Source organism: Acartia tonsa, chromosome 8 (genome assembly GCF_053477335.1).
Source record: "Acartia tonsa isolate MP-2025a chromosome 8, ASM5347733v1, whole genome shotgun sequence".
NCBI lineage: Eukaryota > Metazoa > Arthropoda > Copepoda > Calanoida > Acartiidae > Acartia > Acartia tonsa.
Window position 1 is genome coordinate 14,222,957 of NC_137267.1, and position 17,777 is coordinate 14,240,733.

General features: G+C 31.2%; 1 protein-coding gene across 1 annotated transcript in view; it reads right to left on the minus strand.

Moving 5' to 3' along the window:
• Positions 1-322: 322 nt before the first annotated feature.
• The window catches only part of LOC145326491 (uncharacterized), a 68,056-nt gene continuing 50,601 nt past the window's right edge, over positions 323-17,777 (minus strand). Inside the window, exons 9-11 of the mRNA XM_080169863.1 lie at positions 10,827-10,929; positions 915-1,009; positions 323-341 (exon numbers count right to left, since the gene is read on the minus strand). Of these exons, the coding sequence (XP_080025989.1) occupies positions 323-341; positions 915-1,009; positions 10,827-10,929 (217 nt within the window). The remainder of the gene's footprint in view (positions 342-914; positions 1,010-10,826; positions 10,930-17,777) is intronic.

Sequence of the window (17,777 nt, forward strand, 5' to 3'; positions counted from 1 at the left end):
TAGATTACAATAAGTGGTTTAAAAGTTTGTACACTCAACTTACTGAACCATCAATCTAATTTCAATTAAACCACCAAAGTTGTTAAGCCGACGAATTAGAAAATGTTATTATAAAACTTTTGGGACTCGTGTAATTAAAAGCTCATTGTTCCCTTCCTTCTTGGATACCACTTCCGTTCCCCATTATTTAAGTATTTAATTCTGCCTTAGGATGGGGGATGGGGACTGTAGTTAATTTTATTGTCATTGTCCTATCCCTCCCTGGAAGAAAACTGAATCTCCTAACATAAATGATATGATATGCAACTATTTGGTTGTTCTTTTAATACTCTATGTTTGATCTAGAGAGCATATACATATGAGTATACATTTTTTCTTTTCTTTCAAAAACAAAAAAAGTATAATATAAATAGATATATTATTACTTGGATCTTAAATCCCCCCTTTTCTTCATCCCCTCCCTTTATAATGGAAGAACGAATTGACCAATAATAGACTTACACGTTTCCCTGTCATATTATCCACGTATATTTTACATCTAATAAAAAATAATCAAAAAAGCCACAATGACGGATGGACTGCATAATTGATAACTTCTTATTGGCCCAGTAGAATCATCACAAGAAAAATGTCAGAAGCATATCTTATATAACATCCAAATATATTTTATCTTTCTAAAGTATCCAATAAACGAGGGGATAGAAAGAAGTTTTTACAAGGTGTTTCAAAGAGTAGATGACTAATACTATCTTCTCCAGAAATTTACGAATATGTTAAAACATCAAAACTTCATAACAATTTTAGGAACAGTTGACCAATCAAGTTTAGCTCATTATTCAGAGAAAAGAAAATAAGACATCTATCTATAATAACTACATAGAAAATAATGTATCTTCCCTATCACATAGAATAACTCCCAAAGAAAAAATGAGAAAATGTAGGTTCCTGTTTCCGAGTAGTCAGAATAGGCATCGCTGGTGTACAAGGGTCCATGTAGTCCTCCATAATCCTAAATAAAATAATATTTTAATTTTAACAGTAAAAGGACACATATGCATAATTTATGTGCACAAAAATAACAACAAACAGACAATATGTTTTAAATAATCAAGTTTGAGAAGATCCATGAAAGCGAAGCTCTAAAATAAGAAGGATGGACAAACGAACAATAACTCTTTTTGAGAGTCAGAACTTTAAACTGTGTATGATACTAATTACTGACCCCTAAGTTAAAAAAATAATTCTGCTATTTGTTGGTATTATAATATTATGGGTTTATTGTAATCTTGATTGGGTAGTAAGCTATAAAAATTGGAAAGAATTTTAATGAATATAATAGATTTGAAATCTGCATAAAATTTTAAGGAATTTTTATAAAATTCGTTTTTTGTATAATTCTTTATCTTTAAGCGCAAATACAAATTAAGTTAAATATTTTGACATCTGTGATTGGTGGATTGAAAACTATCTGCGCCCTGATTGGAGAAGCTTAAGTGGCGTACATCATTCAACCAATTAGAGCGCAGGTAGTTTCCAATCCACCTATCCTATTGGTCAAAATTTATTAACTTAAATTGGATTTGCGCTTTTAAATAATGAATTATGTAAAAAACGAATTTTATAAAAAATCATTAAAATTTTAAGCAGATTTCAAATCTATTATATTCATTAAAATTCTTTCCAATTTTTATAGCTTATTGGGTAGATCAAACTTTCTTCACAATGATTTTGATTTACTTATCATTCATTGTCTTATCCCATAAGGTGGCTGATTTTGAGGCATTTGTTCTTTATTTTGAATCTAATCGTTCATGCTTTTATTTAAATTAAAATATTTAGACATATTTAAATAAATATAAAAACATGTAAGAAACATTAACCGTTATAAGAATTTGACCACCAAATTAAAGCAAATTATAAGAAATGTTGTTTTCTTAGTCAAAACTTTTCTATTAGTAACAGTATACAATACAATAATAGTTATTTCTCGCATCGTATTATAAACGGCTTTCCGCGGATATAGAATGTACAATTATAAGATTAAAACCAGTTTTTTAGCCCCTAGGTGCCGTAGTTACAAGCTACAAAACTGGTTTTAATCTTATGATTGTACATTTTTATATTCGTAGAAAGCTGGATATAATACGATGCTAGACATAGTTTTTTCGTATGGATGAGAACCGGTTCCTATCCACCGGATTCGAATGAATACGAGAAAATTAGTTAAACTAGCACGCAAAAATACTCAAAGCTGGCTAAAATAACCATACCCCCCATCCCCTTGTGAAAGAATTGACCAATAAATTAGGTCCATATTAGCAACTTAAATTGAAAACAACTTTTGTCCTGTCAATCCACGTGTTCTATATCCATTAAATTATAATATCTTTGTCATTTGTAAGTTTAACTATTTTACTAATGAGCTGGTAAAAAATAGCTTTAAACTATTGTTTTACCAGCAAGCATATTCCCTGAAAATCAGAGCCCAATGGGTTCAGCTGTTTCCCAATTCAAAAGCTTTAGATATTCTACTTTGTATTAGAGTCATAATGGCCACAAAACAATTAAAACCCTAATAACCCATAGTTAACCCACCCGAAACTGATTTTCTAATTCTGACGCCGCCGCTTTTTCAAAGGGGAAATAAGCCGCCAAAACGTTGATTTTAGACCACAGCCCTACGGCTATCGATCCTTGCTTGAAATATAGGATATTTGCAAATTTGTATTATGCTATAAAAAGCTAAACAGTTATTGAATTAACGAAAAGGTTAACTTATAAAACTGTTAATATTCACTTCATAAAAGTTCTTGAATGTACTTTGTATCTATAAACTGTTAACATACTTAATGAATAAATGTATATACGTATATATAAATGTATAAACCAGACAACTACTTAGATCCAGTGTTGGGGACCTTTTTCGTCTGCTTGCAAATTGCTTTATGCTCTTATGTAGCGAAGTAGCTGTGTTAATATTTGCGACGCTTTTTGCTGAAATTCAAAGACATATAGTTATTTAACCCTATCCCCCTCGATTGTTTTATTCTATTACTTACAAACAGACAAAAAGAAATATAAGCTAATTTTCAAGATAAGAACAATATGAAGATACAAATAATTGAAGATAGGTGTCAGGAGATTTTTTAGATCATTTGTAATAAACCAAATTTTGACACGCAACAAATATTATATTTTAACAAGCATACGTACATGCTTTGACGGTTATTTGCAGTAGCGAAGCTACATTACAATATGTAGTCGAAAAGCTGTATGTTCGTCCATCAGTTCAAGGCTTAAAGTTATAAGATTGTTAAGAATAGACACTTAACTGTAAATGGCTTTCAATTAAATGAGTCATCTTACAAAATGTCTTATCCAATAATTCACGTGCAAAATTACTATAATTTTCTTTTACAGTTTGTTTACACTTTGCTTTAAAACTTTCTGTTTTACTCTATAATACATTATCGTACTTTTTTTCATCAAAATGTTGATAAATGGCTAATTCTATAATTTGATTTTGTTTTGATCGCCGTAATAATGTAAATACTTTAAAAATCCTCCTTATCATACTGATGATAAGTTTCTCCACTAACTAAACGTAATTGCCTTTTTTCTTTTCTTATTTTGTTATTTTATAATCACACTGAATTGTGCATGTGTACTTGGTTACTCAAACATGAATTAATTCGTAAATGGGATAAAACTGGTCAAACTTATATTTTTAAAATTTTCTACATATAAAGTTGATAATACTGATTAGAGGCTACATAGAGTCTTTGTTCGTTGAGAGTTCGAAAAGTACTTAACTAATTGATAACAGATGCTTTTATATGACCCATAGAGTCTCCAGGAACATGACTCTTGATTAGAAATGTCCATAAATTTAAATTTGAATCCACTGTGAATGTTCTGTATTGGAAGAAAAGGTTCCGTTCATTGTCCTTCTCTTCCGTGTGAACTAAAGATGTCCATACGTTAAGGATAAAGAACATTCATTCATAGCGAAGCTACTAATTAGAAATAACATATCTAAAAAACTTGATTTTTTGCATTTATTGATTATATTTACTAAAAATTGTAAGAAATATGAACTATTCACAGTATTGTCTGCGGATAAAAAAGTAAAACTATATGTGCAATTCCTATTTTGTTTGTCCCGAGGGTCCGAAGGCTCGGTTGTACAAAAAGGGGAAATGGTTCTGCCATATAACATAAAACATGTTTATTTTTTCTGTCCGGCTCTAAACCGGTTTTATTCTAGTGATTTAGAACCATACGGTGTTCCTATATTTGTCCTCTTAAAGAAATAATAATCTAATCAAATAATTAATTTTAGAAAATCATGAGCTATTTTGATTTTTAGAATGAAAAGAATGAACATCGTGTGAAAATTAGTTCAGCAATCTGAATATTCAGGGTAGTTAAATGTCAGCATAAATTCAAATTATTCTGCATATCAATATCATTTAATTTTATAATTAACCAAGGATTGGAATTTGGGTTAAATAAAGTTGCACTAAATAGTGCATTTTATAACTGTTGAATTATACGATAGCGGTTTACCTCAAATTGCCTAGACGAGCACAACCTCCCCCCCCCCCCCCCCACTTTTTTTTGATACATTTCAAATAAGAGTATGGGGGTTGTTTTGGTATTGGTGTTTTACTTAAAGTTACGTTAGGTTACTTTGGCAATGGTATTGGTTATAGTGGTAAAGCATAAAGAAAGAAAAAAACTGACCAGCCCCCTTTGTTTTTGCTGCGCTTCTTGTGGACGTTATTGTAATTGTATGTCCAAAAGTTAGAGCAAATTACATAATTAATCAACAACCATTCTTCCCTCCAAATATCAACAAGATGTCAGGGCTATATTTAACAGAAGATTGATTTTAATGCTAGTGTCCTATCACTGTATACTATCATAATAATTATTATGTATTATGCAACTATTATTATTATGTAGATCAATTAATTATGAATCCAGTGTCCTATCACTGTATACTATCATAATAATTATTAATGTATTATGCAACTATTATTATTATGTAGATCAATTGTTGTGGTTAGTACTTAGTAAAGCCGGCGGTTTACATACATTAACAGAAGGATGATGCAAAAATGTAGCAAAAATAAATATCTAAATATACATATATAACCCAGGCAACTACCTGGATCAGGGGTTGGGGACCTTTTTTGTTTGCTAGAAAATTGCTTTCTTCTCTTTTGTAGTGATTTAGCTCTGTTAATATTTCCGACGCCATTGGCTGCTATTCAAATACCCAATTTAAAATCTGCAAAGGGTCCACGGGGTTGGGCCCTACGGTTAACCTCTTCTCCCTCTACTGTTTTACTATTGTAGCCAAGAACATAAAAATCAAGTAATCCAAAGTGTATATGAATGTACAGTCGGAAGACAAATAGAACAGGATAATTATATAAGGAAAACTCCTAAATTTGGGGAATCCTTCAAAAAATAGCATCTATCTATAATTGCAGCAGAGAGAGAATCTATCTAGAAGAGTTTAGTCTATCAGAAGTACAGACAAAGTTGATTATAGAGTAGCTTCGATACTGATAATTATAAAAAAAAGTTTCATAGACACAAGGGCAGCTATGTCCAAATGAGGCACAAAGTAAAGTACATACAAGCAGTGACAGATATCAAGTAGACCGTAAAATGTACGAAACATAGGTATATTGTACAAAAATTGATAACGATTTTGCCTGTCATCCACAAATACATACACACCAACGTTTCAGTACACTTACAATCAAAATAGCTTTAATAAAGGTAAAATAGAAATATTAAAATATCATCAAAAATAGATTTAGAGGCCTCTAGGGGCGTAGCCACTAGTAATCAATTAAACAAATAAATCTCAATTGCATTGATTTTTGTTAATTATGTTTTCATAAAATTTGTTCAGTTAACAGATAATTTATTTTGATCAATGGTCTGTTTTATCAATTAATTCTTCAACAAGGATAACTATATCCATAAGTAGCGGAACATTAGCTTGTTCGGCGGTTTCCTTAACCCTTAACGGTCGAGGGGGGGGGGGGGAAGGGCCTTGAACGCCCCTGGAAAAAAATTGTTCTTCTGGCTTCAAAAATAAGAACATTACAGAAAAGACCTAAAAACAAAGGTTGTAATATAAAAGGTTGAAGGAAGCGAAAATTGACTTAGACTTATAAAAGGTCGGAAATTCGTTATTAAACAGGGGACTTGCACAAAATTTTTTAGCTCACTAGCTCTAATAGGAACTGAGATAATAGGAGTGGGAGGGGGCGTTAAACTCCCCCCCCCCCCCCGACCGATTAATGTGCGGCAAGGGGCCCGACTGTAAAGGGTTAAAGTGCCTAGTCGACCACAGATGGTGATACTCCCTTTTCTTTGGGTGATAGTTTTTGGTTTGTGTATCACTTTATGCCATGTAAGGTTAGGCTAAAGGTAAGCCCCAGGAGTTGAAACATTGAAACAATTGAAACATTGATGGGTAATCATCAAGAAAAGAACACAACAAATGACTAAGAGACGTATTAAAGATGTACAGATATCCTAGTTATAGAGAGTAAATGTGCTATTTAATAGTTGATTTAAAATAGGAATTAAAAGTTTAATTAATCATTCCATACAATTTAAATTGACGAACATGTCATTAGTTGAATAATGTTTTGGTTATGTTTATATATCTATGGTTTTTATACAATTGTATTTCTTATGTATAATTGTTTGGAAGTAAATTCTTTGGTTTGTTTTAAACAAGAGCCCCAACTTTTCAATCAATAAGTTCGGTTCTCAGCCATACTGAAAAATCGCGTATAGCATCGTTTTACAGAAAATTTTCCACGAATGTTAAAATAAATTCATAAAATTAATTCCCTTTTTGCTAGCCAGCGCTATCGGCTCCTCGGGGCTAACAAAACTGGTTTTAATCGTCCATTGTCTTTTAAGATCCATAAGTTATTAGTAAAACGGTTGTATGATACAGCCAATACTCAAACATAGCTATAATGGCTCTACAATAAAATCTGAAATACAATTGAATAATGCTAAGGGTTGCAAATTGTCATAGTATTGGCAAGTATTGGCACTATTTATTGATTATTCGAATTGACTCTAATATTGTGCAAAATGAAAATAAACTATGCAGTAAACCAGACATTTTTAAAGTTAACCAATTGTTAATTAATGCCTATCAGAAAAGTACATATTAGTCAGATCATTTTCATCCTTATATAAAAGTATAACAGGATCTGTGTCTGTGTGTATTTGTGTGTTTTTCTGTACTGAAGGATATCGATATGCTTCTCTTGAACAGTGAAGCTTCTCACAGGTCTTGGGAAGGTTTTTTACTATTTTAGGGGAGGATACAGCCACCCTCCCAAGATATTTATCGTCCCTAGAAATAAAAAATATTATGTATTCATTTTCTCTGGGATCTAAAGGGATAAGACAATGACCGTTAAATTGATGTACATTCCCAATATTATTACATAAAATTATCCTTTCAATAAAAGTCCTTTAAGTTGCTTAGCCAACCAATAAGAATACGTCAATATAAAACATTGGGAAATAGATAAATCAACAGCCCAATGTCCCCTTCCTCCCTGGTTCATTTTCCTCACAAATACAATTTTGCGCAGGGAAAACGGGATTAGAAATTGGACAATAAACTCATATCCCACTCCAAATTCTTAAGTTTGATATTCTATATTTGATTTTGGTAGATTAGTTTTTGGGAATGGTGGAGAAAGTGATGTAGATTGTATGACAATAACTTATTCCTGATTTTCCGCGTCGCACTTTGCTCTTCCTATATCTGCAGTATTCAGGTTTTTAAAATACTGAAAACTTTTCTTTTTTTTGATAACACTTACTAAAAAATAGATTTCATAAAATATTTATCTAAATATTGGCACTAACTTTGCTGCAGAGTGAAGTAATCAAGAAAGGATTAAGAAATGAAGAACAGTTTGGTTAATTTTGTTGACAAAATAAAATTTCAAAAAACGTTAAAGGCAGATTAATACATGTATTAAGTATAAATGTATAAACCAGACAACAACCTTAATCAAGTGTTGGGGACCTTTTTTGTCTGCTAGCAAATTGCTTTCTGCTCTTTTGTAGCGTCTTGGCTGTGTTAAAATTTGCGACGCTATTGGGTAATTGATATTCAAAAATCCAATTGAAAGTCGGTATAGGGTCCATGGGGTGGAGACATCAAGTTATTGAACACCATTACAACCAGATTGACTAACATGTGAACTTCTAATATGTAGCCATGCTTATAAAATAATTGAAATCACATTGGAAAATCTTTTAAAAACTGTCCTAGGATTCAATTTTGGAGCAATAAAGTTAGTTTTGCGTAGCTTTACAGATTTCATAATATTTGTACAACACAATTATTGGGGCTCAAGTTTACTTTGGGTTACAGTGCAGAGAGAAAGGGGACAATAGGTCGTTTATTACACTAGTACCCAAAGTTTTATGATATCATTTTCTTATCTGTTGGCTCAACAGCTTTTGGGAATTTAATGAATTTGGATTAGTTTGTCAATTAAGTTGAGTGTCCACACGTTTCAGCTACTAATTGTAATCTACAGTAGGGGTATTTTGTTTATCATCATTAGGTATATATATCAATTTATCGGCCATTGTCTTATACCTTTAGACTCCTGGTTAAAGTGACACAGATAGATAATGGATATAGTTTATACTTGTACATATTGGATATAGTACAGGTTAAAATTTGTCGTTAATTTAGGTTGTTAATATGAATTTGATTTATTCGTCAGTTCTTTCATCCATTAGGAAGGGAGGGGAAGGGGTAAAGGGGGTGGATGGGGGGTACCGTTATTTTAGCCAGCTACTAGTATTACATTATTAGAGTACATGAAAATCGGATGCAACATCCAACATATCGTTTAGATAGATAGATAAACAGATACAAATTACGAATAAAAATTGTTACAGACAGGCAAATAAATTTACAAATCTGAAAAAAAGATCAATTATAAAGTTTATATAGATTTAAGATAAAACTTTTTGAAGTATACAAAATGAATTTTATAAATCTGATATAATTTTAGAGAGCATACAAGAAACACAGCACCCAAAGTTATATTAAAGCAGTAGGTTATTATTTGATGTTTATAAGAATCTTAATAAAATAACTATATTTTCAGTAGATGAGAAAACAAAATTTCCCCTAAAGTATTCCATATGATAGACGAAAATAATTGAGTTATGGTCAGACGGACAAGATGCTTATAGAATAGTTTCTCAATTATCATGAAAATATTCAAATACATATATTTATAGGCATATTTATAATTCAAAGTAGAACAATGTCTGTCTGTATGTCCGTCCGTCCGTCTGTCCCTTAAGATCTCAGTAACTATGAACCGATTGGATTCTACTCTTTAGGGAATATACCTACTAGTCCTGTGGTGGTTTTAAGCTATTTTCTTGGGTGGTGGGACAAAAATTCCCCTAATTTTTTTTTTCGAAATGGAAGCGGGCAAATCTAATATATATATATTTTTTTAAATAACCTCTTGGGGCAAAGCCCCTAGAGGCTATGGGCCAAGCCGCTAGTATATTAAATAGAACAAGACAAATGATCTGTTTTTTCTTAGAAGGAGCTAACAGACGAACGGGCATTTGTATAGTTGTACAATAGCTTCACTACTTAACTCCAAGGAGGGAGGAAATATTGGGTTGTTTATTACACTAGTCCTCAAAGTCTTATAATAACGTTTCCTTATTAGCAGGGTTAACAACCTTGGGGACTTTTATTGAATTTTGATTAATTGGTTCATATAGTTGAGTGTCCACACCTTTCAACCACTAATTGTTATACACAGAAAGGGGTAATTTTGTGTATTATTCATATTGGGGATGTACATCAATTTATCGGCCATTGTCTTATCCTTTTAGGTCCCTGACTAAAATCTATGCTCGTATATATATAAAAGCTTTCTTAGAATTAGTTTTAGATTGTAAGTTTATATTTTCTTTGAGGTATAATGACATCTGAGATTGGATGATTTGTAGTTCTCTCTTTATATACTATAACCTTGAAAGTAAAATTGCTTTTTAAAAATACAGCGGCTTCACCCGTAGCAACTAGAATCTTAGTTTAGCTTTCTTTACTCGTAGCTATAATATTTTTTATTGTAGTACAATTTTTATTAAAGCCTGTGTACAAAAACATTAAAAAACAAATTTTTTGTTTAATTTCGGGAAAAAAAATAATATTTCAATGGTCAAAAAATATTTGTTTTCATTAAGCAAATGTTGTCAATAAATTCCCGAATACGACATATTTATTAGACGATTGGATTTTTTGTGTTAAACCAATAAACATGAAGGCTTGATCCTAATCAGAGATTAGCTGGGTTCCTAAAAGGTATTCTTAAGTATACAAAACGGAAACATGGCCTAAAATCAAAAGATCCACGGGTAGGCTAAACAAATTCAAACACCTGAATCTTTTTAGCATACCTGTGATTTCCTAATCGGTTCAGATCTTAAATCAAAGAAAAGCGGCGGAGAACTCAGCCATTCTTAATTTTTTTGAGGCAAAAAAGGCATAATGATTGTGATTTTTTTTAAATACCTAGATTTTGGATGCTTCTGGATTCGCCAGTGCGGACAAATGCCAAAAAAAGGATTTACTCACAGTTGTATATTTGTTGTATTTGAAAAGAAATTTTTTACCTGTGACTATAACACAACTAAAATTAGAAGTAAAAACCCTAGAGGGAGATGGGGGTGGTAGTTCAAAACTCCAGAAATTAAATTAAACAAACCTTATACTCTTCTATTCTGCTGTTGTCTTGACCAGACGCAGATCCATTGATACCAGTCAAATATCTTGCAATTGTACCAACTGCTCCTAGCGTCTCAGCCATCCTAAATAGACATACAGATAGTCAGACATATATAGAGCTTATTAAGCAACTGATTTTGCTGTTATTGCTAAGAGAATATTGGGATTAGTTATCTTTAACTTTCATAATTAATTAAAATTGTTATCATCTACATACTCTATAACTCACTTGACACAACCCAATCTGTCCCGATTTTGTATCACTTTGAAAAGTGCGATTCCAGTTACGTCATATACGTTTTGGGAAAGAAAAAGGGAAGGGGGGAAGAAAATCTCTTCAAAAGAGATGGGAGAAAAGGGAAGAGATTTTCTTCCCCCCTTCCCTTTTTATATGACGTCACAGGAATCGCACTTTTCAAAAGTGATACAAAATCGGGACAGATTGGGTTGTCCAACCCTATATAAATCTGAATGATTATCTTATGTGTGGACATTTTGAGTCTTGTTTGTATATAGAAGATGCATGTCCTTTGAGAAGAAAGGCCTTCAGGTTTAACAATTTGTACAGTCCAACTAGAGAAAACACTTTTTTAGCACAAAATGTGCATAACATCTATAATACAAAAAAATATAATAATATCTAACTCTTCATGCCTGTCCGTCTTCCTCAGGCCCTTACTGAAAATACTCAGATCTAACGAAAACAATTTATTTCTAGCATTAAAAAAAATCTGGAATTAAATTTTGGCATCATCGTAGAAACACTAAACCTTTTATTTGCGAAGGAAATTTAAGCAGTAAAAATTGTATAGCAATTGTTATGCAAAAAAGAAGGCTTGAGCATTGCACAGGCACAAAACAATCCAACCCTACATTTTATCAGGACGACCAAAGGTATTTTTAATATAGACATATGTTTACTAGTTTTCAAAATAAAAGATATTAACAGAAAATAGATTGGGGCACTTAGGACAACTTTTATTTTAAATATTCTCTTCGATTATTTATGCTTCTATTGATGAGTTGGTAATCCTTTTTTGTACTCTCCCATCGGCCCATTATCGCTTTACATTTCAAATTCCCTTGAAAAAAAAATTCAAGGTTAGTTAGTTTAGGTGAGGAATGTCTTGTATATACAAGGAATACTGTGTAATCTAGACTGTGTACAGATACTGTAGAATATAATCTTGTTGTTATTAAACATACTTGGTAGTAGAGAAGCTACGCCTATAAAATAATCCTTATAAGATGTATCTCCCCTAAATAAAATTGATCCGCTTGTTGATACTTGATATTTGATAGGGATAGAAAGTAAAGGTTTATATAAATAAAATTCTTTTAGTGCCTTTGTGTATTTGTTGTAGTATAGGTGTGTGTGTGTGTGTGCGTATGTGTGTAGATATGCAGGTCTATAATATGCAAATGCATAAATGATAAAGTATAAATAAATCGTATTACCAAAGTAAGCAACAGATGCTGTGAGTATTGGTGCAAAAAAATATGAAGTAACAAAAAAATTAGCCAATGAGAGGCCACTATAAATTTTACCATTGGTCAATAACGGCCTCTCATTGGCTAATTTTTTTTGTTACGTCATATTTTTTGCATCAATACTCATAGCATCTAAGCAACATTGTAATTATTACCAGAAAGTCAATTTTAAGCATGATGATTTTTTTAGTTTTTAAAATATGTATTATGATATGTTAGTATAAGTATAATCTTTTGGAATATTGATTCTTAGAACGATTTGACACATTTTTTTAAGAACAGCATCTTATACAGGGATGATATTATATAAGTTTTAAAAGATTGACCATATTTGCCATTATGTATTTATTTCAGATATATTGCTACAATTTTTCATAAAATTTTTGTTCAAAACCTTTAATAATGTTCAGCTTCTTTAATGTTAAATGGAAGGCTACTCTATGATTGTTTTATTGGTTGTTTGATTGTTGAGCTGTACTTTTATGCATGTTATCAACATTGTTCCCTTATAATTATAATTCTTCACTAAACAAGGCCACAAAGAAAGCATTAGATTATTATCTTTATGATACAGTAATCCCCTCAAATGCCACACTCGAATATGTAAAAATATATAAACCCGCGACCGTGGCTCAACACGTAGCGCATCCGCTCGTCGTCGGGAAGGTGATAGGATCGAATCTCGGGCCGACACCGCGTCATAACTAAAGACGTTGAAAATGGTTCCTACTGCTGCTATGTCAGATGCGCGACATAAATAGTTAGAGTAGGGGGAATGCCTTGGCCCAAAACAGGCGCAACTCGTTACCATGCACAGTTGGGACTTCTCAGACAAAGGTCGTGCATCACAGAGAGTTGGTTGTCTGATGGATGTTACTTAGCCTAATATCCTTGGGTGTTTGGACAGAAAAGGGTGCGTTAGTCATCCTTAGTTCTCCTGGATTGCTGGACCAGGACCTGGACAGTACATCAAGTCGATAAGGTCCGGTACTGCAATCCCGCCCGTACGAGGTAATCTAGGTAATGTAAAAATATAATGTAAATATAAACAAAATTAGCATAAGAATAATTAAGGTTTAGGCAACTCTAAATGTTGAGTTATAAAAGCAAACTTCAACTATAAAAAAAACAAATAAGTAAGCTTTCATTTGAAAAATTTGGAAGAAAATTCATTCACAAATCGCTTTTAGGTGAGTGTATTTGTAGTCTAAATAATGAACTGGCAATTGTAAGGCGGTTTCCTTTAAAGTGCTTATTCGACCACAGAAAATCTTTCCACCCCTATTTTGAAGTAAACTGAAACAAATAATGATAGTTTTTTTTAAAAATAAGGTTAGGTTGGGTTAAATTTAATACCAAGAACCCCGGCATTGTTGGGCACTGCAGGTAAATGAAAAAAAAGTCAATAAAAAATAACTATCTCTTATCAATACTGGAGTATTATGACGATATGCCATAATAAGTTCACTTTATAGTAGCTGCGCAATTGCGATATAAGAGTCTGAAATATGAAATAAATTGTATTTTCCCGATAATAAATAAATACTAAGTATCCTCATAAATAACGCAAAATACAAAGTAAAACTTCATTTACGAATAAAAAACGAAACAAATTATACTATTGCCAAAATTAAAATACTAAGGAATAACAAAAGTATATCGATTATCATATACAGCTAAACAAACAATTAGAATAATATCAATGTTATCATTATAGCAAAAAACATATTGGCCACAGTAAAATTATATAAAACATGAGCCTGTAGATGGGGGTATAGGGGCTGTTGTCAACCCCTTCCTTAAAATTGAAATTCGGTAGGAAAGGGTTTCCTTTTTTCACTCCCCTCGAAGGTTAAATCATTATAGCAACACCCTGTGCATGCTAAAATGTTTGAAATTATTATGGTACAATATTAATATCTATTTTGCCCTTGTACTTATTATTTTGAAATGTTGAAGATGTTGCAAACAAAATAATCTAACATTTAGAAAGGGTACATTAGCAATTAGAAATAATATCTTAATTTATAGAGCTGAGCCGGAAATAATCTTTTATATTATACATCAAAAATCCCTGTTAACAAACAGTCACAAACATTATTTCTTAAATTCTTTGTAAAATATAGCAATAAGTAACGCTTTATTAATATTACAGATTGACGGACTTGTGGACGTATAGAGAGAATTAAAGATGTCGTGTTTTATACAGAAGTTATCGCACACCAAAATACAAAATCTCTACAATATAAAACATTTCTCTTTTTTATTAGTTCTTACAATTTTTATATTTCATAGTCTAAACTATCATTTAGGAAGGGAACATTTGGCAGTAAACTAGTCAACCAATTATTTCTATCTAAAGAAGGGGTACTTTGGTTAATCATAGTTAGGTATGTACATTATTTTATTGTCCATTGTCTTATCCCTTCTGATCCTTGACACTGGCCTATTGGTTGATATACATTACCAAAATTATTCTTTTGAAGATTACAATTATTGGTTGAAAAGTTTATGCTCTGCTGCTATTTATAATCAACCAATCAAGAGTTCATGGCAGCATTACAAGTTTTTAAAGCAAACGTATCAAAGACAGTGTTTATAGACCTTTGGATACTAATGTAGTGCTCTTTGTCTCCTCCTTCTCTGGGTAATATATAAAAGTAATCACGATCCCTATATTAACAGATCTATAGTATAGATGTATATACAGACAACTACCTCCTTTCATTTGTTCTTAAACCTATTTCGGCTACTTCTAAATTATTTTCTGCTACTTGGCTGTGTTAATATAAGCAACACCATTGGTTGATTTTCAATGACCAAGAAGGAAATTTGAGATGGGGAGATACAGTTATTTAACCCTTTCTCCCTCTAGTGTTTTACTCTAATCCTATATTATGGGTCTAGATACCTTTTTAACGTCCCATGTATGGCGTAGTTTTTTATAAATATACATACAAAAGAATGTAATATATAGCTTACAAGAAAAAATGGTTTATATAAAGTAATAGAAAATAAGATGTGCATAACAGAAAACAAGGAGGATATCACCCAATAAAACGAAGTCGTATAAATCATAAAAACTTTATTTAAATTATTAGAATAAGAACACTTTTAACATTGAAGTTATTTAGAATGTAACTTTAAATAAAGGGATTATTTATATTAATAGAGATGCAGTTTAGGTATAAAAAGTATGAAAGGATATTACCCGGGAAAGAAACAAGGGTTTTATATTTAAAAAATTGGGGGTTAAATACGTTTTTTTCTACATTATTGGTTCGTGTGCATTCAGAGGCACTTTAAGGTAAACCACAAAAAAAGTTTAAATTTCTGTCAAAGAACATAAGAAATGAAAAATGTTTGAATACCAGTCCCTAGAACAATATCTAGGTATGGTAAATAACTCACATAAATCACAAATAAAGCAAAAATATTCTTACAAAACTGCAAAACAAAAGTAGTAAGTTCTATTCAATTTTCATAATAAGTGGAAGATGTAGTTTTTTTAGAGTGGAGCTGATCAATAATTCATCTAATCATTTTAAGGGGCAGTTAGTGGATAGAAAAATAGCTTAATACCACTAGCTTTAATTTGAAAAGGAAATAGTCTTGAAATTCACAGAACCAATGTGTATTACTTAAGATAGAGAAACCAATCAGTTTAGTAGTTATTGAGATCTTAAGCTTCAGACAAAAAAAAACATTTTATTCTATATATGATAGGATTTTTGTCTGTCAATCTGTTCATAATTTTGTATAAACACCCCCTAAAAAAAAAGAATAAATATTAAAGAGCACAGATTTATAACACAGCTAAACACAGAAAATAAAAGATAGAGATTTTGTAAAATAGAAAATGAGACAATAATTAAGGTACATTATAAGCATACTAGCTGCTCCGCTCCTAGTATCTAGTAGCTCTGTTTTTGCGTTAGAAGAGTAGGAAAATAGCCTAACACCAAACTTAGATACTAAAATTAAAAGGCCTAAAACCATCCAGGGACCTATTATATGATTCCAAAATATGGAGAACTCGGTCAGTTCAGTAGTTATCGACATCTTAAGCTGCAGATAAAAAAAAACTACTTTATTTCATATGATAATAATGGAGGGAAATTAAATTGAATCGTAAATTTTACTTGTACCCAAAGTTGTATAAACAGTTTCTCTAATTTGTAGGCTTCAAAACTTTGGGCCAATTCATCATTGGTGTTACAAACTGAAGAAGTCTAAACTTTTCAACAAATAATTGAAACCTACATATAGTTGATTTTTAATAACATTTGGACTCAACATCAAGTTATCGTCCATTGTTCTATCCCTTGAGACTAATAGGTCACATATCTATAACAATAAATAATAGCAAGCAGATATGTCTATCTACCAAATAGGTAAACTTATTTTACTACAGAGGCAAGTTTTGGGGTTGACATTATTCCCTAAATAGATTAAAACCTGCTAATAACAAGCTTCCCTATAATGATAAAAGAGTAGTCTTTTATATCTTTTTCTAGTATGGCTTCGAAAATTAATATCCGCGAAAAGGTGTCCATAATGTTTGCTCTTCAGCACATCAACATACGTATCTAGCTTTCAAACCTAGGATTCTAGGAAAAAGAAACAAAACATACTTTTTTATTAGTTTTATTTCTCTATCTACATAAGTCAGTATGGAGGTTTAAACCAATTTTATATGGAACAGAAAAAAAAACATTTCCTTCAAAAAAAGTAAAAAATTGCATCAAATTGTAATGTTTACCACAGTCTTATTATATCAAGTAGTAGGTTTTTTTGTTTGTCGTTCAAATGGTCTGGTCTATTTTACTTATCTCATACCCCTACACAATGGCATAGACTCGAAATAAAGTATTACCAAACTTTACCAATAAACTGTAAACAAATATGATAAATATACAAGCAAAATAACAAGTTAATGTTGAATTTCAATTCCTTCTCGTCCCTTCTTAAGCATAAAATGAATTTGAAAATTTTGAAAATAGATTTTAATTTCCTTATAAGGATGTTGTTTTTATATGTCGTCTTTATGACAGGTAAATATTTTATAAATATATTTCTTAAATTATATATAAAAGAAAAATTATACAATAATATCAAATTAAATCAAAAGTATTTCAACATGTTTTATTTTTTTTGGTACTAAACTCATCCCTGACTTGAATGAGAGAAAGAGTTTGTTTTGATTTAGATTGCAGAAAGAACATGATATTAAAATACACAATAGTCTCTTTGTGAGTTTAAATTTATAACATTATTTTTTGTTAATGAATTAATGAAAATTATTTTGTTTAAAATTTGACTAAATGACATCTCGTATAATATTCTTTACATTCCATCTTAAAAATAAATCTGTAAGGTGTATATATATGTTTAGATATCTGTAAACCACCAATTTATGACTATTGATTTTTGATCAGCT